The sequence below is a fragment of the Oncorhynchus keta genome, chromosome 27 (genome assembly GCF_023373465.1).
Source record: "Oncorhynchus keta strain PuntledgeMale-10-30-2019 chromosome 27, Oket_V2, whole genome shotgun sequence".
Classification (NCBI taxonomy): Eukaryota; Metazoa; Chordata; class Actinopteri; order Salmoniformes; family Salmonidae; genus Oncorhynchus; species Oncorhynchus keta.
Window position 1 is genome coordinate 10831623 of NC_068447.1, and position 27782 is coordinate 10859404.

The 27782-nt window shown below is 48.9% G+C and overlaps 1 protein-coding gene across 1 annotated transcript in view; it reads left to right on the plus strand.

The window, feature by feature from the left end:
* Positions 1 to 26350, plus strand: part of LOC118360254 (syntaphilin-like) — a 60854-nt gene extending 34504 nt beyond the window's left edge. The window contains exons 2-7 of the mRNA XM_052482636.1: positions 11117 to 11236; positions 14592 to 14690; positions 21719 to 21829; positions 22725 to 22877; positions 23609 to 24929; positions 25107 to 26350. Coding sequence (XP_052338596.1) covers positions 11187 to 11236; positions 14592 to 14690; positions 21719 to 21829; positions 22725 to 22877; positions 23609 to 24929; positions 25107 to 25586 — 2214 coding nt within the window. The 5' untranslated portion in view covers positions 11117 to 11186 and the 3' untranslated portion in view covers positions 25587 to 26350. The remainder of the gene's footprint in view (positions 1 to 11116; positions 11237 to 14591; positions 14691 to 21718; positions 21830 to 22724; positions 22878 to 23608; positions 24930 to 25106) is intronic.
* The last annotated feature ends 1432 nt before the right edge of the window (positions 26351 to 27782 follow it).

Below are 27782 nucleotides of genomic sequence, written 5' to 3' on the forward strand. Positions count from 1 at the left end.
TGATCACTCTACCTCTCCGACCTCTCTCTCTCCTCTCATTATGCCTGCTGATCACTCTACCTCACCCCCTCTCTCTCCTCTCATTATGCCTGCTGATCACCCTACCTCTCCCCTCTCTCTCTCTCCTCTCATTATGCCTGCTGATCACCCTACCTATCCCCTCTCTCTCTCTCCTCTCATTATGCCTGCTGATCACTCTACCTCTCCCCCTCTCTCCTCTCATTATGCCTGCTGATCACCCTACCTCTCCCCCTCTCTCTCCTCTCATTATGCCTGCTGATCACCCTACCTCTCCCCCTCTCTCCTCTCATTATGCCTGCTGATCACCCCTACCTATCCCCCCTCTCTCTCTCCTCTCATTATGCCTGCTGATCACCCTACCTCACCCCCTCTCTCTCCTCTCATTATGCCTGCTGATCACCCTACCTCTCCCCCTCTCTCTCCTCTCATTATGCCTACTGATCACCCTACCTATCCCCCTCTCTCTCTCTCCTCTCATTATGCCTGCTGATCACTCTACCTATCCCCTCTCTCCTCTCATTATGCCTACTGATCACCCTACCTCTCCCCCTCTCTCTCCTCTCATTATGCCTGCTGATCACCCTACCTCTCCCCCTCTCTCTCTCTCCTCTCATTATGCCTGCTGATCACTCTACCTCTCCCCCTCTCTCTCTCTCCTCTCATTATGCCTGCTGATCACCCTACCTCTCCCCCTCTCTCTCCTCTCATTATGCCTGCTGATCACCCTACCTCTCCCCTCTCTCTCCTCTCATTATGCCTGCTGATCACCCTACCTCTCCCCCTCTCTCTCCTCTCATTATGCCTGCTGATCACCCTACCTCTCCCCCTCTCTCTCCTCTCATTATGCCTGCTGATCACCCTACCTCTCCCCCCTCTCTCTCTCCTCTCATTATGTCTGCTGATCACCCTACCTCTCCCCCTCTCTCTCTCTCTCATTATGCCTGCTGATCACCCTACCTCTCCCCCTCTCTCTCCTCTCATTATGCCTGCTGATCACCCTACCTCTCCCCTCTCTCTCCTCTCATTATGCCTGCTGATCACCCTACCTCTCCCCCTCTCTCTCCTCTCATTATGCCTGCTGATCACCCTACCTCTCCCCTCTCTCTCCTCTCATTATGCCTGCTGATCACCCTACCTCTCCCCCCTCTCTCCTCTCATTATGCCTACTGATCACCCTACCTCACCCCCCTCTCTCTCCTCTCATTATGCCTGCTGATCACCCTACCTCTCCCCCCCTCTCTCTCTCATTATGCCTGCTGATCACTCTACCTCTCCCCCTCTCTCTCTCTCCTCTCATTATGCCTGCTGATCACCTACCTCTCCCCCCTCTCTCTCTCCTCTCATTATGCCTGCTGATCACTCTACCTCTCCCCCCTCTCTCTCCTCTCATTATGCCTGCTGATCACCCTACCTATCCCCCTCTCTCCTCTCATTATGCCTGCTGATCACTCTACCTCTCCCCCTCTCTCTCTCCTCTCATTATGCCTGCTGATCACCCTACCTCTCCCCCTCTCTCTCCTCTCATTATGCCTGCTGATCACCCTACCTCACCCCCTCTCTCTCCTCTCATTATGCCTGCTGATCACTCTACCTATCCCCTCTCTCTCCTCTCATTATGCCTGCTGATCACTCTACCTCTCCCCTCTCTCTCTCTCCTCTCATTATGCCTGCTGATCACCCTACCTCTCCCCCTCTCTCTCCTCTCATTATGCCCGCTGATCACCCTACCTCACCCCTCTCTCTCCTCTCATTATGCCTGCTGATCACCCTACCTCCCCCCCTCTCTCTCCTCTCATTATGCCTACTGATCACCCTACCTATCCCCCTCTCTCTCTCTCCTCTCATTATGCCTGCTGATCACTCTACCTATCCCCCTCTCTCCTCTCATTATGCCTACTGATCACCCCTACCTCTCCCCCTCTCTCTCCTCTCATTATGCCTACTGATCACCCTACCTCTCCCCCCTCTCTCTCTCCTCTCATTATGCCTGCTGATCACTCTACCTCTCCCCCTCTCTCTCTCTCCTCTCATTATACCTGCTGATCACCCTACCTCTCCCCCTCTCTCTCCTCTCATTATGCCTGCTGATCACCCTACCTCTCCCCCTCTCTCTCCTCTCATTATGCCTGCTGATCACCCCCCTACCTCTCCCCCTCTCTCCTCTCATTATGCCTACTGATCACCCTACCTCACCCCTCTCTCTCCTCTCATTATGCCTGCTGATCACCCTACCTCACCCCCTCTCTCTCTCTCCTCTCATTATGCCTGCTGATCACTCTACCTCTCCCCCTCTCTCCTCTCATTATGCCTGCTCACTATATCCCCCTCTCTCTCCTCTCATTATGCCTGCTGATCACTCTACCTCTCCCCCTCTCTCTCCTCTCATTATGCCTGCTGATCACTCTACCTCTCCTCCTCTCTCTCTCCTCTCATTATGCCTGCTGATCACTCTACCTCTCCCCCTCTCTCTCTCTCCTCTCATTATGCCTGCTGATCACTCTACCACCCCCCCCTCTCTCTCCTCTCATTATGCCTGCTGATCACCCTACCTCTCCCCTCTCTCTCTCTCCTCTCATTATGCCTGCTGATCACCCTACCTATCCCCCTCTCTCTCTCCTCTCATTATGCCTGCTGATCACTCTACCTCTCCCCCTCTCTCTCCTCTCATTATGCCTGCTGATCACCCTACCTCTCCCCCCTCTCTCCTCTCATTATGCCTGCTGATCACCTACCTCTCCCCCTCTCTCCTCTCATTATGCCTGCTGATCACCCTACCTCTCCCTCTCTCTCTCTCCTCTCATTATGCCTGCTGATCACCCTACCTCACCCCCTCTCTCTCCTCTCATTATGCCTGCTGATCACCCTACCTCTCCCCCTCTCTCTCCTCTCATTATGCCTACTGATCACCCTACCTATCCCCCTCTCTCTCTCCTCTCATTATGCCTGCTGATCACTCTACCTATCCCCCTCTCTCCTCTCATTATGCCTACTGATCACCCTACCTCTCCCCCTCTCTCTCCTCTCATTATGCCTACTGATCACCCCTACCTCTCCCCCTCTCTCTCTCTCCTCTCATTATGCCTGCTGATCACTCTACCTCTCCCCCTCTCTCTCTCTCCTCTCATTATACCTGCTGATCACCCTACCTCTCCCCCTCTCTCTCCTCTCATTATGCCTGCTGATCACCCTACCTCTCCCCCTCTCTCTCCTCTCATTATGCCTGCTGATCACCCTACCTCTCCCCCTCTCTCTCCTCTCATTATGCCCTGATCACCCTACCTCACCCCTCTCTCTCCTCTCATTATGCCTGCTGATCACCCTACCTCTCCCCTCTCTCTCCTCTCATTATGCCTACTGATCACCCTACCTCACCCCCTCTCTCTCCTCTCATTATGCCTGCTGATCACCCTACCTCTCCCCCTCTCTCTCTCTCTCCTCTCATTATGCCTGCTGATCACTCTACCTCTCCCCCTCTCTCTCTCTCCTCTCATTATGCCTGCTGATCACCCTACCTCTCCCCTCTCTCTCTCCTCTCATTATGCCTGCTGATCAGTCTACCTCTCCCCCCCTCTCTCTCCTCTCATTATGCCTGCTGATCACCCTACCTATCCCCTCTCTCTCCTCTCATTATGCCTGCTGATCACTCTACCTCTCCCCCTCTCTCTCTCTCCTCTCATTATGCCTGCTGATCACCCTACCTCTCCCCTCTCTCTCCTCTCATTATGCCTGCTGATCACCCTACCTCACCCCCCTCTCTCCTCTCATTATGCCTGCTGATCACTCTACCTATCCCCCTCTCTCTCCTCTCATTATGCCTGCTGATCACTCTACCTCTCCCCCCTCTCTCTCTCCTCTCATTATGCCTGCTGATCACCCTACCTCTCCCCCTCTCTCCTCTCATTATGCCCGCTGATCACCCTACCTCACCCCCTCTCTCTCCTCTCATTATGCCTGCTGATCACTCTACCTATCCCCCTCTCTCTCCTCTCATTATGCCTGCTGATCACTCTACCTCTCCCCTCTCTCTCTCTCCTCTCATTATGCCTGCTGATCACCCTACCTCTCCCCTCTCTCTCCTCTCATTATGCCTGCTGATCACTCTACCTATCCCCCTCTCTCTCCTCTCATTATGCCTGCTGATCACTCTACCTCTCTCCCCCCCTCTCTCTCCTCTCATTATGCCTGCTGATCACTCTACCTCTCCCCCTCTCTCTCCTCTCATTATGCCTGCTGATCCTCTACCTCTCCCCTCTCTCCTCTCATTATGCCTGCTGATCACCTCTCCCCCTCTCTCTCTCTCCTCTCATTATGCCTGCTGATCACTCTACCTCTCCCCCTCTCTCTCCTCTCATTATGCCTGCTGATCACTCTACCTCTCCCCTCTCTCTCCTCTCATTATGCCTGCTGATCACTCTACCTCTCCCCCCTCTCTCCTCTCATTATGCCTGCTGATCACCCTACCTCACCCCTCTCTCTCCTCTCATTATGCCTGCTGATCACCCTACCTATCCCCCTCTCTCTCTCTCCTCTCATTATGCCTGCTGATCACTCTACCTATCCCCCTCTCTCTCTCTCCTCTCATTATGCCTGCTGATCACTCTCTACCTCTCCCCTCTCTCTCCTCTCATTATGCCTGCTGATCACTCTACCTCTCCCCCTCTCTCTCTCTCCTCTCATTATGCCTGCTGATCACTCTACCTATCCCCCTCTCTCTCTCTCCTCTCATTATGCCTGCTGATCACCCTACCTCTCCCCCTCTCTCTCTCCTCTCATTATGCCTGCTGATCACCCTACCTCTCCCCTCTCTCTCCTCTCATTATGCCTGCTGATCACCCTACCTCTCCCCCTCTCTCTCCTCTCATTATGCCTGCTGATCACTCTACCTCTCCCCTCTCTCTCTCCTCTCATTATGCCTGCTGATCACTCTACCTCTCCCCCCCTCTCTCTCTCCTCTCATTATGCCTGCTGATCACCCCTACCTCTCCCCCTCTCTCTCTCTCCTCTCATTATGCCTGCTGATCACCCTACCTCTCCCCTCCCTCTCTCTCCTCTCATTATGCCTGCTGATCACCCCTACCTCACCCCTCTCTCTCCTCTCATTATGCCTGCTGATCACCCTACCTCTCCCCCTCTCTCTCCTCTCATTATGCCTGCTGATCACCCTACCTCTCCCCCTCCCTCTCTCTCCTCTCATTATGCCTGCTGATCACCCTACCTCTCCCCTCTCTCTCCTCTCATTATGCCTGCTGATCACCCTACCTCTCCCCCTCTCTCTCCTCTCATTATGCCTGCTGATCCCCCTCACCCCCTCTCTCTCCTCTCATTATGCCTGCTGATCACTCTACCTCTCCCCCTCTCTCTCCTCTCATTATGCCTGCTGATCACCCTACCTATCCCCCTCTCTCTCCTCTCATTATGCCTGCTGATCACCCTACCTATCCCCCTCTCTCTCTCTCTCATTATGCCTGCTGATCCTCTACCTCTCCCCCTCTCTCTCCTCTCATTATGCCTGCTGATCACCCTACCTCTCCCCCCCTCTCTCTCTCTCTCATTATGCCTGCTGATCACCCTACCTCTCCCCCCTCTCTCCTCTCATTATGCCTGCTGATCACTCTACCTCTCCCCCCTCTCTCTCCTCTCATTATGCCTGCTGATCACTCTACCTATCCCCCTCTCTCTCTCCTCTCATTATGCCTGCTGATCCTCTACCTATCCCCCTCTCTCTCCTCTCATTATGCCTGCTGATCACCCTACCTCTCCCCCCTCTCTCCTCTCATTATGCCTGCTGATCACCCTACCTCTCCCCCCTCTCTCTCTCCTCTCATTATGCCTGCTGATCACTCTACCTATCCCCCTCTCTCTCCTCTCATTATGCCTGCTGATCACCCCTACCTCTCCCCCCTCTCTCCTCTCATTATGCCTGCTGATCACTCTACCTCTCCCCCTCTCTCTCCTCTCATTATGCCTGCTGATCACCCTACCTCACCCTCTCTCTCCTCTCATTATGCCTGCTGATCACCCTACCTCACCCCTCTCTCTCCTCTCATTATGCCTGCTGATCACCCTACCTCACCCCCCTCTCTCTCCTCTCATTATGCCTGCTGATCACCCTACCTCTCCCCCTCTCTCTCCTCTCATTATGCCTGCTGATCACCCTACCTCACCCCCCTCTCTCTCTCCTCTCATTATGCCTGCTGATCACCCTACCTCACCCCCTCTCTCTCCTCTCATTATGCCTGCTGATCACTCTACCTCTCCCCTCTCTCTCCTCTCATTATGCCTGCTGATCACTATACCTATCCCCTCTCTCTCCTCTCATTATGCCTGCTGATCACTCTACCTCTCCCCCTCTCTCTCCTCTCATTATGCCTGCTGATCACTCTACCTCTCCTCCTCTCTCTCTCCTCTCATTATGCCTGCTGATCCTCTACCTCTCCCCCCCCTCTCTCTCCTCATTATGCCTGCTGATCACTCTACCTCACCCCCTCTCTCTCCTCTCATTATGCCTGCTGATCACCCTACCTCTCCCCCCTCTCTCTCTCCTCTCATTATGCCTGCTGATCACTCTACCTCTCCCCTCTCTCTCCTCTCATTATGCCTGCTGATCACCCTACCTCTCCCCCTCTCTCTCCTCTCATTATGCCTGCTGATCACCCTACCTCTCCCCTCTCTCCTCTCATTATGCCTGCTGATCACCCTACCTCTCCCCCTCTCTCTCTCTCCTCTCATTATGCCTGCTGATCACCCTACCTCTCCCCCCTCTCTCTCTCCTCTCATTATGCCTGCTGATCACCCCTACCTCACCCCTCTCTCTCCTCTCATTATGCCTGCTGATCACCCTACCTCTCCCCCTCTCTCTCCTCTCATTATGCCTACTGATCACCCTACCTATCCCCCTCTCTCTCTCTCCTCTCATTATGCCTGCTGATCACTCTACCTATCCCCCTCTCTCCTCTCATTATGCCTACTGATCACCCTACCTCTCCCCCCTCTCTCCTCTCATTATGCCTACTGATCACCCTACCTCTCCCCTCTCTCTCTCTCCTCTCATTATGCCTGCTGATCACTCTACCTCTCCCCCTCTCTCTCTCTCCTCTCATTATACCTGCTGATCACCCTACCTCTCCCCCTCTCTCTCCTCTCATTATGCCTGCTGATCACCCTACCTCTCCCCCTCTCTCTCCTCTCATTATGCCTGCTGATCACCCTACCTCTCCCCTCTCTCTCCTCTCATTATGCCTACTGATCACCCTACCTCACCCCTCTCTCTCCTCTCATTATGCCTGCTGATCACCCTACCTCTCCCCCTCTCTCTCTCTCCTCTCATTATGCCTGCTGATCACCCTACCTCTCCCCCTCTCTCTCTCTCCTCTCATTATGCCTGCTGATCACCCTACCTCTCCCCTCTCTCTCCTCTCATTATGCCTGCTGATCACCCTACCTCTCCCCTCTCTCTCCTCTCATTATGCCTGCTGATCACCCTACCTCTCCCCCTCTCTCTCCTCTCATTATGCCTGCTGATCACCCCTACCTCTCCCCTCTCTCTCCTCTCATTATGCCTGCTGATCACCTACCTCTCCCCCTCTCTCTCCTCTCATTATGCCTACTGATCACCCTACCTCACCCCCTCTCTCTCCTCTCATTATGCCTGCTGATCACCCTACCTCTCCCCCTCTCTCTCTCTCTCCTCTCATTATGCCTGCTGATCACTCTACCTCTCCCCTCTCTCTCTCCTCTTATTATGCCTGCTGATCACCCTACCTCTCCCCTCTCTCTCTCTCCTCTCATTATGCCTGCTGATCACTCTACCTCTCCCCCTCTCTCTCCTCTCATTATGCCTGCTGATCACTCTACCTCTCCCCCCTCTCTCTCTCCTCTCATTATGCCTGCTGATCACTCTACCTCTCCCCCTCTCTCTCTCTCCTCTCATTATGCCTGCTGATCACCCTACCTCACCCCCTCTCTCTCCTCTCATTATGCCTGCTGATCACCCTACCTCTCCCCCCTCTCTCCTCTCATTATGCCTGCTGATCACCCTACCTCACCCCCCTCTCTCCTCTCATTATGCCTGCTGATCACCCTACCTCTCCCCTCTCTCTCCTCTCATTATGCCTGCTGATCACCCTACCTCTCCCCTCTCTCTCTCTCCTCTCATCCAATTTGTAAGTCGCTCTGGATAAGAGCGTCTGCTAAATGACTTAAATGTAATGTAAATGTCATCATGCCTGCTGATCACCCTACCTCTCCCCCTCTCTCTCCTCTCATTATGCCTGCTGATCACCCTACCTCGACCCCTCTCTCCTCTCATTATGCCTACTGATCACCCTACCTCTCCCCCCTCTCCTCTCATTATGCCTGCTGATCACCCTACCTCTCCCCTCTCTCCTCTCATTATGCCTGCTGATCACCCTACCTCTCCCCCTCTCTCTCCTCTCATTATGCCTACTGATCACCCTACCTATCCCCCTCTCTCTCTCTCCTCTCATTATGCCTGCTGATCACTCTACCTCTCCCCTCTCTCTCTCTCCTCTCATTATGCCTGCTGATCACCCTACCTCTCCCCCTCTCTCTCTCCTCTCATTATGCCTACTGATCACCCTACCTCTCCCCTCTCTCTCTCTCCTCTCATTATGCCTGCTGATCACTCTACCTCTCCCCCTCTCTCTCTCCTCTCATTATGCCTGCTGATCACCCTACCTCTCCCCCTCTCTCCTTTCATTATGCCTGCTGATCACTCTACCTCTCCCCCCTCTCTCCTCTCATTATGCCTGCTGATCACCCTACCTCACCCCTCTCTCTCCTCTCATTATGCCTGCTGATCACCCTACCTCTCCCCCTCTCTCCTCTCATTATGCCTGCTGATCACCCTACCTCACCCCCTCTCTCTCCTCTCATTATGCCTGCTGATCACCCTACCTCTCCCCCTCTCTCTCTCTCCTCTCATTATGCCTGCTGATCACCCTACCTCTCCCCTCTCTCTCCTCTCATTATGCCTGCTGATCACCCTACCTCTCCCCATCTCTCTCCTCTCATTATGCCTGCTGATCACCCTACCTCACCCCCTCTCTCTCCTCTCATTATGCCTGCTGATCACCCTACCTCTCCCCCTCTCTCTCCTCTCATTATGCCTGCTGATCACCCTACCTCTCCCCCTCTCTCTCTCTCCTCTCATCATGCCTGCTGATCACCCTACCTCTCCCCTCTCTCCTCTCATTATGCCTGCTGATCACCCTACCTCTCCCCTCTCTCCTCTCATTATGCCTACTGATCACCCTACCTCTCCCCCTCTCTCCTCTCATTATGCCTGCTGATCACCCTACCTCTCCCCCTCTCTCCTCTCATTATGCCTACTGATCACCCTACCTCTCCCCCTCTCTCCTCTCATTATGCCTGCTGATCACCCTACCTCTCCCCTCTCTCTCCTCTCATTATGCCTGCTGATCACCCTACCTCTCCCCCTCTCTCCTCTCATTATGCCTGCTGATCACCCTACCTCTCCCCCTCTCTCCTCTCATTATGCCTGCTGATCACTCTACCTCTCCCCCTCTCTCTCCTCTCATTATGCCTGCTGATCACCCTACCTCACCCCCTCTCTCTCCTCTCATTATGCCTGCTGATCACCCTACCTCTCCCCCTCTCTCTCCTCTCATTATGCCTGCTGATCACCCTACCTCACCCCCTCTCTCTCCTCTCATTATGCCTGCTGATCACCCTACCTCTCCCCCTCTCTCTCTCTCCTCTCATTATGCCTGCTGATCACCCTACCTCTCCCCCTCTCTCTCCTCTCATTATGCCTGCTGATCACCCTACCTCTCCCCCTCTCTCTCCTCTCATTATGCCTGCTGATCACCCTACCTCACCCCCTCTCTCTCCTCTCATTATGCCTGCTGATCACCCTACCTCTCCCCCTCTCTCTCCTCTCATTATGCCTGCTGATCACCCTACCTCTCCCCCTCTCTCTCTCTCCTCTCATCATGCCTGCTGATCACCCTACCTCTCCCCCTCTCTCCTCTCATTATGCCTGCTGATCACCCTACCTCTCCCCCTCTCTCCTCTCATTATGCCTACTGATCACCCTACCTCTCCCCCTCTCTCCTCTCATTATGCCTGCTGATCACCCTACCTCTCCCCCTCTCTCCTCTCATTATGCCTGCTGATCACTCTACCTCTCCCCTCTCTCTCTCCTCTCATTATGCCTGCTGATCACCCTACCTCTCCCCCTCTCTCTCCTCTCATTATGCCTGCTGATCACCCTACCTCCCCCCCTCTCTCTCCTCTCATTATGCCTGCTGATCACCCTACCTCCCCCCCTCTCTCTCTCTCCTCTCATTATGCCTGCTGATCACCCTACCTCTCCCTTTCTACCTCCCCAATCAGGTCTGTCTCTCTCAATCCATCACTGATTGTCTCCCCAGACTATGTACCTTGATCACTAGACAGACTTTGTACCTTGATCACTAGACAGACTGTGTGCCTTGAACACTAGACAGACTGTGTACCTTGAACACTAGACAGACTGTGTACCTTCAGACCCATATCTTATAATTGGCCTTCACCCAACATTGCGATGAATTTCAACCTGAGCTTTGACAGCATGTTTATTAGGTCGTATTGAAAGATCAAAACAACTGTCTTGACAGACTTTATTTAGGTTTTGTTTATTATCACTAAATCAAATACAGAATTATTTTCTGTTGAAGCACAAACACTGTCAGACGAATGAGTGGTGATTGGCTGCTTCTCCCTAATGTTCTGTCTGGCCGGGCTGATCCCAGATCTGTGCCATCCCTGGCTCCTGCCATCTTGTGTCAGCTCTCAGCACAATGCTGAGACATCCATAGTTCTCACCAACGAAGCCTGCCTGCGCGCGCGCGCGTGTGTGTGTGTGTGTGTGTGTGTGTGTGTGTGTGTGTGTGTGTGTGTGTGTGTGTGTGTGTGTGTGTGTGTGTGTGTGTGTGTGTGTGTGTGACCTCACTGTCTTCTTCATGCTTGAATGTAATAGCTTGTTTTGTTGGTTTAAAACAGTATGTGATGTCATGTCCTGCCTCGTCCACAGAGTCAGTACCTGTTTGTGTGTCGTTTGTTTTCCTCTCAGGCTGGCTGTCACTGCAGAGTGATAGAGAGACACGGAGAAAGACGAGAGGAGGAGAGAGGAGTCTGCCTCCATGTCTGCTCCTGTCCCTTCCAGTCGGAGATCTGCGTCTGGCTCACGCAGGTACAGCACTGCAGACACAACTACCTACCTACCTATCTAAAACTCATACTCTCTCTGTCTGTCGTCATTTCTCTAAATCTTTCTCCTTTCACTTTCTTTTTAGATTAACTTAACTCTTATGTAGTCAACCTCTCAGTCAACCTTCCTCAATCAACCCCCTCAGTCAACCTCTCAGTCAACCCCCTAGGTCAACCTCTGTCAACCTTCTCAGTCAACCTCTTATTCAACATCTTAGTCAATCTATTAGTCAACCTTCCTCAGTCAACCTCTTAGTCAACCTCTTAGTCAACCTCTTAGTCAACCCCCTCAGTCAACCCCCTCAGTCAACCCTCTCAGTCAACCTCTTAGTCAACCTTCCTCAGTCAACCTTCCTCAGTCAACCCCTCAGTCAACCCCTCAGTCAACCCCTCAGTCAACCCCTCAGTCAACCCCTCAGTCAACCCCTCAGTCAACCCCTTAGTCAACCCCTTAGTCAACCCCTTAGTCAACCCCTTAGTCAACCCCTTAGTCAACCCCTTAGTCAACCCCTTAGTCAACCTCTTGGTCAACCTCTTGGTCAACCCCTTAGTCAACCTCTTGGCCAACCTCTTGGTCAAACCCTTAGTTAACCTCTTAGCCAACCTCTTAGTTAACCCCTCTCTCTCTTGCATCTCTGTTGTTCTCCATACCTCCTATTTTGTCATCTTATTATCACCCACAAGAAATAGTCAGTGGTGAAGATAATGGTTCTGTCCCACCCAGGGACCATTTCTAATGATGGGGAGTCTCCTTGGATAGTAAATGTTGTGTGTGAACTAGAGGTCGACCGATTATGATTTTCCAACGCCAATACCGATTATTGGAGGACCAAAAAAGCTCGGCCAATTTTTTTTTGTTTTGTTTGTTTTTAATAATGACAATTACAACAATACTGAATTAACACTTATTTTAACTTAATATAAATCATCAATAAAATCAATTTAGCCTCAAATAAATAATGAAACGTGTTCAATTTGGTTTAAATAATGCAAAAACAAAGTGTTGGACAAGAAAGTAATGTGTGCCATGTAAAAAAGCTAACATGAGAACATATGAAAGTTGGTGGTTCCTTTTAACATTGGGGTGGCAGCGTAGCCTAGTGGTTAGAGCGTTGGACTAGTAACCAGAAGGTTGAGAGTTCAAACCCCCGAGCTGACAAGGTACAAATCTGTCGTTCTGCCCCTGAACAGGCAGCTAACCCACTGTTCCTAGGCCGTCATTGAAAATAAGAATATGTTCTCTGAGTTGCCTGGTTAAATAAAGGTAAAAAAAAAAAAATTAAAACATGATTGAGACTTCAATATTCCAAGGTAAGAGGTTTTAGGTTGTAGTTAATATAGTAAAAGCCGCTAAAATAACTACTCCAAATCTAAAAGCGAGTGATGTTTGAAACAGTGTTAGCGCACAGCTAACTAGCTAGCCATTTCACATTGGTTACACCAGCTTGAAGGCATTGAAGAGCTAGCGAAGAGCTGCTGGCAAAACGCACAAAAGTGCTGTTTGAATGAATGATTACGGGCCTGCTGCTGCTCAGACTGCTCTATCAAATCAGACTTAATTATAACAAATTCTGGCAGAAATACGAGCCTTTGGTCATTAATTTGATTGAATCGGGAAACTATAATTTCGAAAACAAAACGTTTATTATTTCAGTGAAATACGGAACCGTTCGGTATTTTATCTAGCGGGTGGCATCCCTAAGTCTAAATATTCTTGTTACATTGCACAACCGTCAATGTATGTCATAATTACATAAAATTCTGGCAATGAGCCAGGCAGCCCAAACGTGCAATGAACGCAAGAGAAATGACACAATTTCACCTGGTTAATATTGCCTGCTAAACTGGATCAGTAGTTATAACTAGTGATTATGATTGATTGTTTTTTTATAAGATAAGTTTAATGCTAGCTAGCAATTTACCTTGGCTTCTACTACATTCGCGTAACAGGCAGGCTACTCGTGGAGTGCAATGTTTAGAGCCTTGGACCAGTTAACTGTGCGGTTGCAAGATTGGAACCCCTGAGCTGACAAGGTGAAAATCTGTCGTTCTGCCCCTGAACAAGGCAGTTAACCCACAGTTCCTAGGCAGTCATTGAAAATAAGAATGTGTTCTTAACTGACTTGCCTAGTTAAATAAAAGGTATACAAAAAAAACATTTAAAAAAATAAATAATAATATTCGGAAATCGGCGCCCAAAAATACAGATTTCCGATTGTTATGAAGACTTGAAATCTGCCCTAATTAATCGGCCATTCCGATTAATCGGTCGACCTCTAGTGTGAACGTGTGTTTGTCTATACTGCTACAGTACAGGGGCTCATAATCTCCTGAGAGAGCTGAGGCTCAGCGTTTGCTTCTGTCCCATCAGCTGCTGAGCTCCATAAATGGTTACAGGCCAATGCTTCTCTCTCTCTCTCTCTCTCTCTCTCTCTCTCTCTCTCTCTCTCTTTCTTTCTCTCTCTCTCTCTCTCTCTCTCTCTCTCTCTCTCTCTCTCTCTCTCTCTCTCTCTCTCTCTCTCTCTCTCTCTCTCTCTCTCTCTCGTTCTCTCTCTCTCTTCCGTTCCTCTCTCTCTTCCGTTCCTCTCTCTCTCTTCCGTTCCCCTCTCTCTCTCTCTCTCTCTCTTCCGTTCTCTTCTCTCTCTCTCTCTCTCTCTCTTCCGTTCCTCTCTCTCTCTCTCTCTCTCTCTTCCGTTCCCTCTCTCTCTCTCTCTCTCTCTCCGTTCTCTCTCTCTCTCTCTCTCTCTCTCTCTCTCTTCCGTTCTCCCTCTCTCTCTCTCTCTCTCTCTCTCTCTCTCTCTCTCTCTCTCTCTCTCTCTTCCGTTCCCTCCCTCTCTCTCGCTCTCTCTCTCTTTTCCGTTCCCTCCCTCTTCCGTTCCCTCCCCTCTCTCTCTCTCTCTTTTTCTCACTATCTCTCTCTCTCACTGTCTCTCTCTCTGTCTATCGATCCCTCTCTCTCTGTGTCTCTCTCTCTCTCTCTGTCTCTCTATCTCTGTTTGTCCCTCTGTCTCTCTCTCTCTCTCTCTCGGTCCCTCCCTCACTCTGCAGTCATGATTGTGTCAGTGCTTGAGAGATTTGCTTTTCTCTCTTTTTATCTGACAGTGATTGGACATTGTAATTGTTTTGTTAGCTTAAGTGAATGTGGTGGTGCATAGAGTTTCTATAAATGGGGTGAATAACTGGTCAGTAGTTCATTTATTCAACATAAGTGTTACTGTCCTGTCACCTTGCACTCCATGTCTTCACGTTGATATTTCACCTAAATGAATAACTAATGTGCAATGTCCTAGCTACAGAGCAGCGGTGGCATGAAATCTGTCTCTTGTCTCTCTTCCCAGATTCAACCCTCTGACTCCTCTGCAGCCCAAACGCCGCTTGCAGCAAATGCTGTCGTCGTCCTCCTCGCCCGTACCCGTACCGCTACCCACGCGCCCTGCGTGAGACACAATTCTGTTATACTGTCCCAGAGAGCATGCTCTGTAGCTGTAGCTGCAGAACCACTAGAATGTACTGTACATGGAGAGGAGGAGATGTGCTGTAGTCATAGCTGATTGATCTCCTGATATTCACTGATAAACCCTCAGATGCACTAAACAGATTGTGTGGTACACTGACATCGCCAATATTATAGCCAATAGCTTGATGAGGTGATTGACAACAGTAAATGTATTGTACAGCTGTGGTTAAAGTGACAGTGCTGGACAATCTCAAACCATCTTCAAACAGGACCACAGTTAGTTACTGTATGTTAGTTATAATAGCATTGTCTCTGTCCACATTCTCGTCTCACTTCTTGCAACCATTCTGTATAGGAGTATTCTGCACACAGCCTTGTCTTATACCACCCGGCCTTCTCTTATACCACCCGGCCTTCACTTGTACCTCCACGGCCTTCTCTTATAGCACCATGGCCTTGTCTTATACGATCCAGCCTTCTCTTATACCACCCGGCCTTCGCTTATAGCACCCGGCCTTCTCTTATACCACCCGGCCTTCTCTTATAGCACCCGGCCTTCTCTTATAGCACCCGGCCTTCTCTTATACCACCCGGCCTTCTCTTATACCACCCGGCCTTCTCTTATAGCACCCGGCCTTCTCTTATACCACCCAGCCTTCTCTTATACCACCCGGCCTTCTCTTATAGCACCCGGCCTTCTCTTATACCACACAGCCTTCTCTTATACCACCCGTCCTTCTCTCATACCACCCAGCCTTCTCTTATACCACCCGGCCTTCACTTGTACCTCCACGGCCTTCTCTTATACCACCCGTCCTTCTCTTATACCACCCAGCCTTCTCTTATACCACCCGGCCTTCTCTTATACCACCCGGCCTTCTCTTATACCACCCGGCCTTCTCTTATAGCACCCGGCCTTCTCTTATACCACCCGGCCTTCTCTTATACCACCCGGCCTTCTCTTATAGCACCCGGCCTTCTCTTATACCACCCAGCCTTCTCTTATACCACCCGGCCTTCTCTTATAGCACCCGGCCTTCTCTTATACCACACAGCCTTCTCTTATACCACCCGTCCTTCTCTTATACCACCCAGCCTTCTCTTATACCACCCGGCCTTCACTTGTACCTCCACGGCCTTCTCTTATAGCACCCGTCCTTCTCTTATACCACACAGCCTTCTCTTATACCACCCGTCCTTCTCTTATACCACCCAGCCTTCTCTTATACCACCCGGCCTTCTCTTATAGCACCCGGCTTTCTCTTATAGCACCCGGCCTTCTCTTATAGCACCCGGCCTACTCTTATACCACACAGTCTTCTCTTATACCACCCAGCCTACTCTTATACCACACAGTCTTCTCTTATACCACCCGGCCTTCTCTTGTACCTCCACGGCCTTCTCTTATAGCACCCGGCCTTCTCTTATACCACCCAGCCTTCTCTTATAGCACCCGGCCTTCTCTTATACCACACAGCCTTCTCTTATACCACCCGGCCTTCTCTTATAGCACCCAGCCTTCTCTTATACCACACAGCCTTCTCTTATACCACCCGTCCTTCTCTTATACCACCCAGCCTTCTCTTATACCACCCAGCCTTCTCTTATAGCACCCGGCCTACTCTTATACCACACAGTCTTCTCTTATACCACCCAGCCTTCTCTTATAGCACCCGGCCTTCTCTTATGCCACACAGCCTTCTCTTATGCCACACAGCCTTCTCTTATAGCACCCGTCCTTCTCTTATACCACACAGCCTTCTCTTATACCACCCAGCCTTCTCTTATACCACCCGGCCTTCTCTTATACCACCCGGTCTTCTCTTATAGCACCCGGCCTTCTCTTATACCACACAGTCTTCTCTTATACCACCCAGCCTTCTCTTATACCTCCCAGCCTTCTCTTATAGCACCCAGCCTTCTCTTATACCACCCGTCTCAGTCACCAGATCTCAACCCAATTGAACACTTATGGAAGATTCTGGAACCACCACCATCAACAAAACACCAAATTATGGGAATTTCTCCTGGAAGAATGGTGTCTCATCTCTCCAATAGAGTTCCAGACACTTGTAGAATCTATGCCGAGGTGCACTGAAGCTGTTCTGGCTGGTGGTGACCCAACGACCCCATTAAGACACTATGTTGGTGTTTCCTTGATTTTGGCAGTTACCTGTACATGAATATAATTTCAACAGAAGTTAATACTTCAAATGTTTTGGGGAGATTTTATTTATTTAATTTTTTAAAACTCTGATGACTTTTTAGTTAGTCGTTTTTGCTGTGTGTGTTTTTTTTTTCTTACGGGTTATGTGAGGTAAGAATTTCCCCAGATATTACAAGCATATTTTTGGTGTGACTTTGGGATGAGAATCATGCAGCCTAGGGATATTTTCAGCTCTGATGCAACTGCAAAAATAAAAGGCTCACCTTTCATGCTGAGGGGGGGGGGGGCAGGTAAGAACAGAGTGAGAAGTGGACCAGACATATGTTCACCATGTCAGCATGTCTTAATCATGGTTTGATTATCATTAATCATGGTTTAATCATGTTTTCGTTAAGGAGAATAATGTTGAGGTGAAGTCCTCTTCAGATGCCCTGTCAGCCTATAGCAGACCTCGACTGGGCAAGTTCATCATTAGTACTTGTTTCTCTGCCTTTGATCTTTCTCATAAAATAACAAAGTTGATGTTTGTACATTTAACCAGTGTGAAGGGATCTCCCAGGCCTAAAGAATACATTATAATGAGCCAGTTTTAAAGGAGCGGTAATACTTGAATCCACTATTAACCAGTGTGAAGGGATCTCCCAAGCCTAAAGAATACATTATAGTGAGCCAGTTTTAAAGGAGCGGTAATACTTGAATCCACTATTAACCAGTGTGAAGGGATCTCCCAGGCCTAAAGAATACATTATAATGAGCCAGTTTTAAAGGAGCGGTAATACTTGAATCCACTATTAACCAGTGTGAAGGGATCTCCCAGGCCTAAAGAATACATTATAATGAGCCAGTTTTAAAGGAGCGGTAATACTTGAATCCACTATTAACCAGTGTGAAGGGATCTCCCAGGCCTAAAGAATACATTATAGTGAGCCAGTTTTAAAGGAGCGGTAATACTTGAATCCACTATTAACCAGTGTGAAGGGATCTCCCAAGCCTAAAGAATACATTATAATGAGCCAGTTTTAAAGGAGCGGTAATACTTGAATCCACTATTAACCAGTGTGAAGGGATCTCCCAGGCCTAAAGAATACATTATAGTGAGCCAGTTTTAAAGGAGCGGTAATACTTGAATCCACTATTAACCAGTGTGAAGGGATCTCCCAAGCCTAAAGAATACATTATAGTGAGCCAGTTTTAAAGGAGCGGTAATACTTGAATCCACTATTAACCAGTGTGAAGGGATCTCCCAGGCCTAAAGAATACATTATAATGAGCCAGTTTTAAACGAGCGGTAATACTTGAATCCACTATTAACCAGTGCTTCTGCTCTGAACAACCCAGGCCACAGTCTTTAATGACTGTAAAGATTGTCCCTATCAGACTATAGATGTTCCCTTTACATATCCCATGATGCCCATGGTCGACGTGTTTGGCCAACACAGGACATAAGTCCTATTGATGTTGGTCACTTGGTTCTAGCCTGCATCTCAGTCTCACAGACACCACTATCAACACCACCTCACCGTATCAGCCTGTTGTCTTTGGTCAGGTTTGACTACTGCAGGTTTATAGAGCTAGACTACATTCCAATGGAGACAGGCTTTATGGTTTCAATGCGCCCAACGGATCGAGGATATCTCACTACCAAGTCTCCGGTGCAGCACTGTCGGTCAGCACAACTCTCCCTCTCTATATATATACACCTCTCTCTCTCTATATATATACACCTCCCTCTCTCTCTCTATATATATACACCTCCCTCTCTATATATATATACACCTCCCTCTCTCTATATATATACACCTCCCTCTCTCTTTCTATATATATACACCTCCCTCTCTATATATATATACACCTCCCTCTCTCTATATATATACACCTCTCTCTCTCTATATATATACACCTCTCTCTCTCTATATATATACACCTCCCTCTCTATATATATATATATATATATATATATATACACCTCTCTCTTTCTATATATATACACCTCTCTCCCTCTCTTTATATATATATATATACACCTCTCTCTCTCTCTCTCTCTTTATATATACCTCTCTCCCTCTCTTTATATATACACCTCCCTCTCTATATATATACACCTCTCTCTCTATATATATATACACCTCTCTCTCTATATATATATATATATTCTAAAACCATCACACGCAAGCTGATCTGTTGTTGGCTGGATTATAACCTTTCACCTTTGTCATTTATTGAAAGTCGATGACATTGTTGACGTCCTACTTTGTTTTTGCTTTCATCCATTCAGAAAGTCAAATGTAATTTAATGGTCTGTGTTGCAGAACATAATGTAATGTAATGGTCTGTGTTGCAGAACATAATGTAATGTAATGGTCTGTGTTGCAGAACATAATGTAATGGTCTGTGTTGCAGAACATAATGTAATGTAATGGTCTGTGTTGCAGAACATAATGTAATTTAATGGTCTGTGTTGCAGAACATAATGTAATTTAATGGTCTGTGTTGCAGAACATAATGTAATGTAATGGTCTGTGTTGCAGAACATAATGTAATGTAATGGTCTGTGTTGCAGAACATAATGTAATTTAATGGTCTGTGTTGCAGAACATAATGTAATGTAATGGTCTGTGTTGCAGAACATAATGTAATGTAATGGTCTGTGTTGCAGAACATAATGTAATGTAATGGTCTGTGTTGCAGAACATAATGTAATGTAATGGTCTGTGTTGCAGAACATAATGTAATTTAATGGTCTGTGTTGCAGAACATAATGTAATGTAATGGTCTGTGTTGCAGAACATAATGTAATTTAATGGTCTGTGTTGCAGAACATAATGTAATGTAATGGTCTGTGTTGCAGAACATAATGTAATGTAATGGTCTGTGTTGCAGAACATAATGTAATGTAATGGTCTGTGTTGCAGAACATAATGTACAGTTGAAGTCCGAGGTTATCATACACTTATGTTGGAGTCATTAAAACTAGTTTTTCAACCACTCCACAAATTTCTTGTTAACAAACTATAGTTTTGGCACGTCGGTTAGGACATTTACTTTGTGCATGGCACATGTAATTTTTCCAACAATTGTTTACAGAAAGATTATTTCAATTATAATTCACTGTATCACAATTCCAGTGGGTCAGAAGTTTATATACACAAAGTTGACTGTGCCTTTAAACACCTTTGAAAATTCCAGAAAATTATGTTGAAGCTTCTGATAGGCTAATTGACATCATTTGAGTCAATTGGAGGTGTACCTGTGGATGTATTTCAAGGCCTACCATCAAACTCAGTGCCTCTTTGCTTGACATCATGGGAAAATCAAAAGAAATCAGCCAAGACCTCAGAAAAAACATTGTAGACCTCCACAAGTCTGGTTCATCCTTGGGAGCAATTTCCAAACGCCTGAAGGTACCACGTTCATCTGTACAAACAATAGTACGCAAGTATAAACACCATGGAACCACGTAGCCGTCATACCGCGCAGGAAGGAAACGCGTCCTATATCGATATAACCTGAAAGGCCGCTCAGCAAGGAAGAAGCAACTTCTCCAAAACCGCCATAAAAAAGCCAGACTACGGTTTGCAACTGCACACGGGGACAAAGATTGTACTTTTTGGAGAAATGTCCTCTGGTCTGATGAAACAAAAATATCACTGTTTGACCATAATGACCATCGTTATGTTTGGAGGAAAAAGGGTGAAGCTTGCAAGCTGAAGAACACCATCCCAACCGTGAAGCACAGGGGTTGCAGCATCATGTTGTGGGGGTGCTTTGCTGCACGAAAGACTCATTCACTTCACAAAATGAATGACATCAGGAGGAAGGAAACTTATGTGGATATATTGAAGCAACATCTCAAGACATCAGTCAGGAAGTGAAAGCTTGGTCGGAAATGGGTCTTCCAAATGGGTCTTCCAAATGGGTCTTCCAAATGGGTCTTCCAAATGGGTCTTCCAAATGGGTCTTCCAAATGGGTCTTCCAAATGGGTCTTCCAAATGGGTCTTCCAAATGGGTCTTCCAAATGGGTCTTCCAAATGGGTCTTCCAAATGGGTCTTCCAAATGGGTCTTCCAAATGGGTCTTCCAAATGGGTCTTCCAAATGGGTCTTCCAAATGGGTCTTCCAAATGGGTCTTCCAAATGGGTCTTCCAAATGGGTCTTCCAAATGGGTCTTCCACATGGACAATGACCCCAAGCATACTTCCAAAGTTCTGGCAAAATGGTTTAAGGACAACTAAGCCAATGTACTGGATTGGCAATCACAAAGCCTCAACCTCAATCCTATAGAAAATTTGTGAGCAGAACTGAAAAAGTGTGCGCGAGCAAGGATCCTACAAACCTGACTCAGTTACACCAGCTCTGTCAGGAGGAATGGGCCAAAATTCACCCAATTTATTATTATTGGAAGCTTGTGGAAGGCTACCCGGAACGGTTGACCCAAGTTTAAATTGTTTAAGGCAATGCTACCAAATACTAATTGAGTGTATGTAAATTTCTGACCCACTGGGATGTGATGAAAGAAATAAAAGCTGAAATAAATCATTCTCTCTACTATTATTCTGACATTTCACATTCTTAAAATAATGTGGTGATCCTAAATGACCTAAGACAGGGATTTTTTATTATGATTAAATATCAGGAATTGCGACAAACTTGAGTTTAAATGTATTTGGCTAAGGTGTATGTAACCTTCTGACTTCAACTGTATGTCCTCCTCCATGATGGCCTTTTATGTCAAGTTCTGTCTCGTGGTGTTTTTGTTTTTGCATGATTACTGTTGGTTTAAGCGGATCATTGGTGTCTGTGTTGTATGATGTAGTAACGATGTCCCTCTCACTCTGGAACAGACGGACAGCTGCCCCAGTCCGCAACAGAGATCCCCATGGCAACGCCTCTCTCAGCAGCAGCAGCACTAACTCTGGCTCCTGCAAGGGCAGTGACTGCAGCCCCACCAAGGGGTAAGATTCAAAATGGCCTCCGCGTCCATCTTTAAGACAGGGCTCGATGCCCCTGATCGGTCAGCGTTACAACGACCTATGCAGCGGTTACTGTGAATCCAGCCTCCGCAAACGCAGGAACGTGGCCTTTGGTGCGGCTGGTAGCCTAGTAGTTAGAGGGCCAGTAACCGAAAGGTTGCTAGATCGAATCCCCGAGCTGACAAGGTAAAAATCTGCCGTTCTGCTCCTGAACAAGACAGTTAACCCACTGTTCCTAGGCCGTCATTGTAAATAAGAATTTGTTCTTAACCGACTTGCCTAGTTAAATAAAAAAACGTGCTGTACAGCGAATCTTCAGTGATACGTATTGAATGGAGCCCTAAGCCAAGGTAGTTATGCCTCATGTTGGTATCGTGCTGCTACATGGGAGAATGAGTGCCGAGTGAAAAGTAGCCTATGATCATGTTGTTATTTTGAACGATGAGGACATGTTATTCTAAGGCCTTTATAACTTGTTATAAGAATGTATTGACCTTTAAAAGCTCTAATCCTTGGTGAAATGGTCCGTTCTGGGATATTACAACAACAAAGACGTTACAACTCTCTGACATCATCATCACAGGCATCATAGAACAGCAGAATGTGTACTGCCCTTTATCATGGATTTACCCAACTCTCCCCGCTGACATCATCATCACAGGCATCATAGAACAGCAGAATGTGTACTGCCCTTTATCATGGATTTACCCAACTCTCCCCGCTGACATCATCATCACAGGCATCATAGAACAGCAGAATGTGTACTGCCCTTTATCATGGATTTACCCAACGCTGCCTGCAGGCTTACTACAGGAGGTAATGGGTTCTATACCTGTCCTCTCTGTCTCTGTCTCTGTCTCTGTCTCTGTCCCCCAAGGCGTCATATGAAGGCATACACCTCGTGTAAAGATAACCATGGCATCCGCCCCCCTCCCCCAGAGCAGTACCTCACACCCCTGCAGCAGAAAGAGGTGTGTATCAGACACCTGCGGGCCCGCCTCAAGGAAACCGTCGACAGGCTGCAGGACAGGTGAGACGCAGGGACACACACTGAAATATACATTTTCCCAGAGTAACCAGGGGCTCATTAAACTGGTTCTCTTTCTGAACGCGCATTAGTTACATTTAGATTTGAGCATTTTATGTTTTGGAAATGTTATGGTCTTTGAAGTTGTAATCAGTCAACTGCTACCCCATTTCCATCAAATGACCATAATAATGATTTAATTTTGTAATTATGTTGATATATAAATGTTTCAACATTTTTGCCAAATACATTAATTTGACAATTGCCCCCACATTCTCTCTCTCTCTCTCTCTGTCTCTCTCTCTCTGTCTCTCTCTCTCTCTGTCTCTCTGTCTCTCTCTCTCTCTCTCTCTCTCTCTCTCTCTCTCTCTCTCTCTCTCTCTCTCTCTCTCTCTCTCTCTCTCTCTCTCTCTCTCTGTCTCTCTCTCTCTCTCTCTCTCTGTCTCTCTCTGTCTCTCTCTCTCTCTCTCTCTCTCTCTCTCTCTCTCTCTGTCTCTGTCTCTCTCTCTATGTCTCTCTGTCTCTCTCTCTCTCTCTCTCTTTCTCTCTTTCTCTCTCTCTCTCTCTGTCTCTCTCTCTATGTCTCTCTCTCTCTCTCTCTCTCTCTATGTCTCTGTCTCTCTCTATGTCTCTCTGTCTCTCTCTGTCTCTCTCTCTCTCTCTGTCTCTCTGTCTCTCTCTCTCTCTCTCACACACACAACCATCCTTGTTTACTCTCTGCATGTCTGTCTCAGGGACTCTGAGATCGATGAGTTGAGGACCCAGTTGTCTCGTATGCAGGAGGACTGGGTTGAAGAGGAGTGTCACCGCGTGGAGGCCCAGCTGGCTCTGAAGGAGGCACGCAGGGAGATCCAGCAGCTCAAGGAAGTGGTGGACGTGGTGCGCACCAACCTCAGCTCCAGCGACTCCACGGACACCGGCGTCCAGAAATACTTCCAGGACATCAACGTCCAGAACCACAAGCTGGAGACCCTGCTGCTCAGCATGGAGCTGGCTCAGAATGGGGTGGCCAAGGAGCAGGAGGCTGCTGCTGCAGCACGAGGAGCGGCAGGGTGGGCTGGGAGGCCTGGGACTGCGGGGTCATGGCCTGGAAGTAGTCCCGCTGCATCAGGGACTGGATGGGGTGGTTCCAAGAGTCTGTGTGGGTCTTGTGACGGCTCCCCCGCCCGCTCTCTGCCCCGTAGCTTCACCTACACCAAGCTGAGCGACCATGCGCTGACGGATAAGAACGGGAACAGCGTTTTAGGGGAGGAGAACCATGACAGTGGCTTTGTGTGCTGTGGGGAGAGTCACAGTGCAGCCAGCACTCATAGTCACAGTCGCAGTGCAGCCAGCAGTCACAGGGCAGATCTGCTTCTGGAGGCAGCCTTCCTGTCTGAGGAGACAGCCTCTCTGCTCAGCACCTACTCCCTCCTGCCACACTTCTCCACCTACGACAAGCTGTGCCCCGGGAAAGACAGGGTGGCGCCCCTTCGCTGTGCCATGGGTGGGGCAGGCAGCGCCAGCCACCCCTGTCTGTCCCAGCACCTTTACCTGCACCACCCCAGGGAGCAGGCCGTCCAGACAGAGAGCTGCCACGTCCCCGGGGGGGTGGGCTACGCCTCTGACCTGGACACCATTGCAGAGCGCACATTCCGCTCTCAGGCCTGCAGCCCCACCTCCACCTGGGTCTCAGACGAGGGAGACGACCTGGACTCGGTTACCCCAACAACCCTCACAGCTACAACAGAGCCCGGTCCTGTCCCTCCGTTACCCAGCTCTTCCTGCCTCTCAGTTGATATGCCCTCCCTCTCAGTGGAGGAGGATGGGGAGGCGGTGGGGGAGTTGGAGAGGCAGACAGCGGTAGTGGGGGAGAGTGCCGGGGTGATGGTAGAGGCAGGCAAGCAGGAGGAGGATGGGCGATTGGTACAATTGTGTGAGCAGGAGGAGGTAAAGGGGTTAGATGTAGATAGTCAGAGGGAGGAAGTGGAGGTGAGGAATCAGGGAGAGTTGGAGGAGGTGTGGTCGGTGGAGGAGGTGAGGTCAGGGGAGGTGAGGTCAGTGGAGGTGGAGGAGGTGGAGGAGGTGAGGTCAGTAGAGGTGGAGGAGGTGAGGTCAGGGGAGGTGGAGGAGGTGAGGTCAGTAGAGGTGGAGGAGGTGAGGTCAGGGGAGGTGGAGGAGGTGAGGTCAGTAGAGGTGGAGGAGGTGAGGTCAGGGGAGGTGGAGGAGGTGAGGTCAGGGGAGGTGGAGGAGGTGAGGTCAGGGGAGGTGGAGGAGGTGAGGTCAGTGGAGGAGGAGGAGGTGAGCTCAGTAGAGGTGGAGGAGGTGAGATCAGTGGAGGAACGGCCCCACACTTCCCAGCCCAGGAGAAGTTTGTTACAGCAGGAGGAGATCGCTGGGGTGACGGTGGTAGAGGTTGATGATGATGAAGATCAGGCTCAGGGAGCAGAAGGGGGAGAAGAGGAGTCTACCTCGTCTGGGTCTGGACCAGCAGTGAAGAGCTACTGGAGCCGCCACTTCCTGGTTGACCTGCTGGCGGTGGCGGTACCCGTGGTGCCCACGGTGGCATGGCTGTGCCGGGGGCCGCGGGGCGATGCCCTGCCCATTTACCACTTCGGCTCCCTGCTACGTGGCTGCTGCACCGTGGCCCTCAGCTCCCTGCGCAGGGCTGGGGGTGTTAGGCACTACCCCGCAGGCACAGGTGGGGGAGCCATGGGAGGCACAGAGATCTGAGACGGGCCCCATGACACCCTGGGAGCTGCACACACACAACCCTGCCCTCTCTGGTCCTGGGTCGTCCTCCACCTGATGTACTGGGTAAAGGAATGAGTGGAGGAATGATTCTGAAGACAGGACAGCCTCCTAGCAAACCGTATAACTCTCTCCTTTGAGCCTTGCTCCTGGTGACCTCTTCCACCTCCTCTGCTGGACTGAGAAGAGACACAGGGATGTGTTGAAGTGACACTGAATGGTAGAACTGAATGATTGAATGGACACTGAATGACCTGAGGGTGTGATTGATGCTGATTGTAACTCCTCTCTCTGGTGTGCAGGGAGACTGAACGGTCTGTCAGTCTCTGTGAGTCTCTTCATTGGTCCAGTTCAATTTTGACTCGTGGTGTGTAAGTATATGTGCACACAAGGTGTGTGTGAGTGTGTTGCGTGTGTGTTCTTCTCTGTTGTGTCGATGTGTAGCCAAAGCACCTGGATGTCTGAAGGCAATCACAGCCATAGCTGTGCAGTAGTTGGTCTGCTCATTTTGGAGTGAATGATGGGACATATGGCCTTTCCCCCCTGAAGGTACCAGGCAGGCTGCTGCTGTACATTTCTGCTTCCTGTCACTGGTGTCCTAGATTAACAATCACTCTTGTAGCATTCAGTCCATGTCCACGGTCCAAGAGTTAGTCACTCCAGACCCATGAACCGGAAACATCTCAAGAAGGAATCATTTATAGAGATAAAAGAATTCAAACAAAGTTTATTGTTCTGTTAAAAATAGGGGGAAGTGTTATGGACTTGGTGTGAGGATTGTCACGGTAATCTGTTGTTATTTGTAATCTGTTGTTATTTGAATGTTTGCATTGAAATCAAATTATGACTTGAGTTGGCAGGATTTTAGTGTCTTGTTATTTTGGGCTGGAATGAATGTAAAGTCGTTGAGATGTAATATAACTGAAAGGATGAGCAAGCAGACGCTGTACTTAAGTCTTTGCTAGGGACTAATGAGCTAACTGATGTCCTATAAGATTGTGATGCAACCAGCAAGAACAGTCCTTTGAGTTGAAGTTCAGAGAGGAAACAGGAACAGATCTGGTCATTCCTTTACATTCACTTCCTTTCCATCCGCCATTTTGTTCTGCACTATTATTCACTTTATGAAGTTGAGCAATTCCCTTTTCCCCAGTTGCTTGAAGTCAAGTTTGTGTTTCCAAAGTCTAATACGTCTATGGTTTCCATGGTAACAAAATTGGTAGTTACAGTGTTGTCTCATCGCTGCAACTCCCGTACCGACTCAGAAGGGGCGAAGGTTGAGAGCCGTGTGTCCTCGGAAACACAACCCAACCGAGCCACACTGCTTCTTGACACCATGCCCACTTAACCCGGACTTAACCCAATGTATCAGCGTGCGCCGCACCCGACCCACCACAGGAGTCGCTAGTGCGCGATGGGACAAGGACATCCCTGCCGGCCAAACCCTCACCTAACCCAGGCCAATTGTAAGCCGCCCCGTGGGTCTCCCGGGTCGCGAACCCAGAATCTCTAGCCTTAGACCACTGCGCCACACCTTATGTCTGCAGTTTTGCTTCAGAGTTGTTGTTGTTGTGTGCAATATCATTTTGATATTCCATAACTATTCAATACCTGTATTATGGAATACGTTTCCAAAGCTAAAGTGAAATAACCAAGAAACAGTGAATTTGAATTTAGATTGTAGCATAGTTGAAGATCCTTTGCCTTCCATGACTTTCCATGACTTTCTTTCTTGTACACAATAGTGTTTTACTGCTTTCTGTAAGGTGCTGGATGTGTGTTTGTGTTGTTGCTCTGTAATTCCTGTTTGTTTTCTTCTGCTTGACAATCCCTCCTCTGCGTGGTTTTATTTATTTAACCTCTTCACTACGACCTCAGGCACTTATGACTAGTAAAATCACAAGCAACAATGACAAAATAGATTGTCTGGTGAATGGATGAACTGCTTGAAGGCCTCTTCACACACGTTTCACTGTTGTCGTGTGCTTTCCACAGCCCCTGTTGGGATTTGGAATATGACTCGATATTCTGTGTTGCTATAATTTCTCCCCCTTCATGTATCATTACCTATGAATGCCCCCCCCGTCATTTGTGAGGCCTGCTCGGTAAAGGCCTCTAAATGTTTCAGTAAAAGCCATAGGTGTTTGAGAATATCTCTAGCAGAATCCCTATCATGAA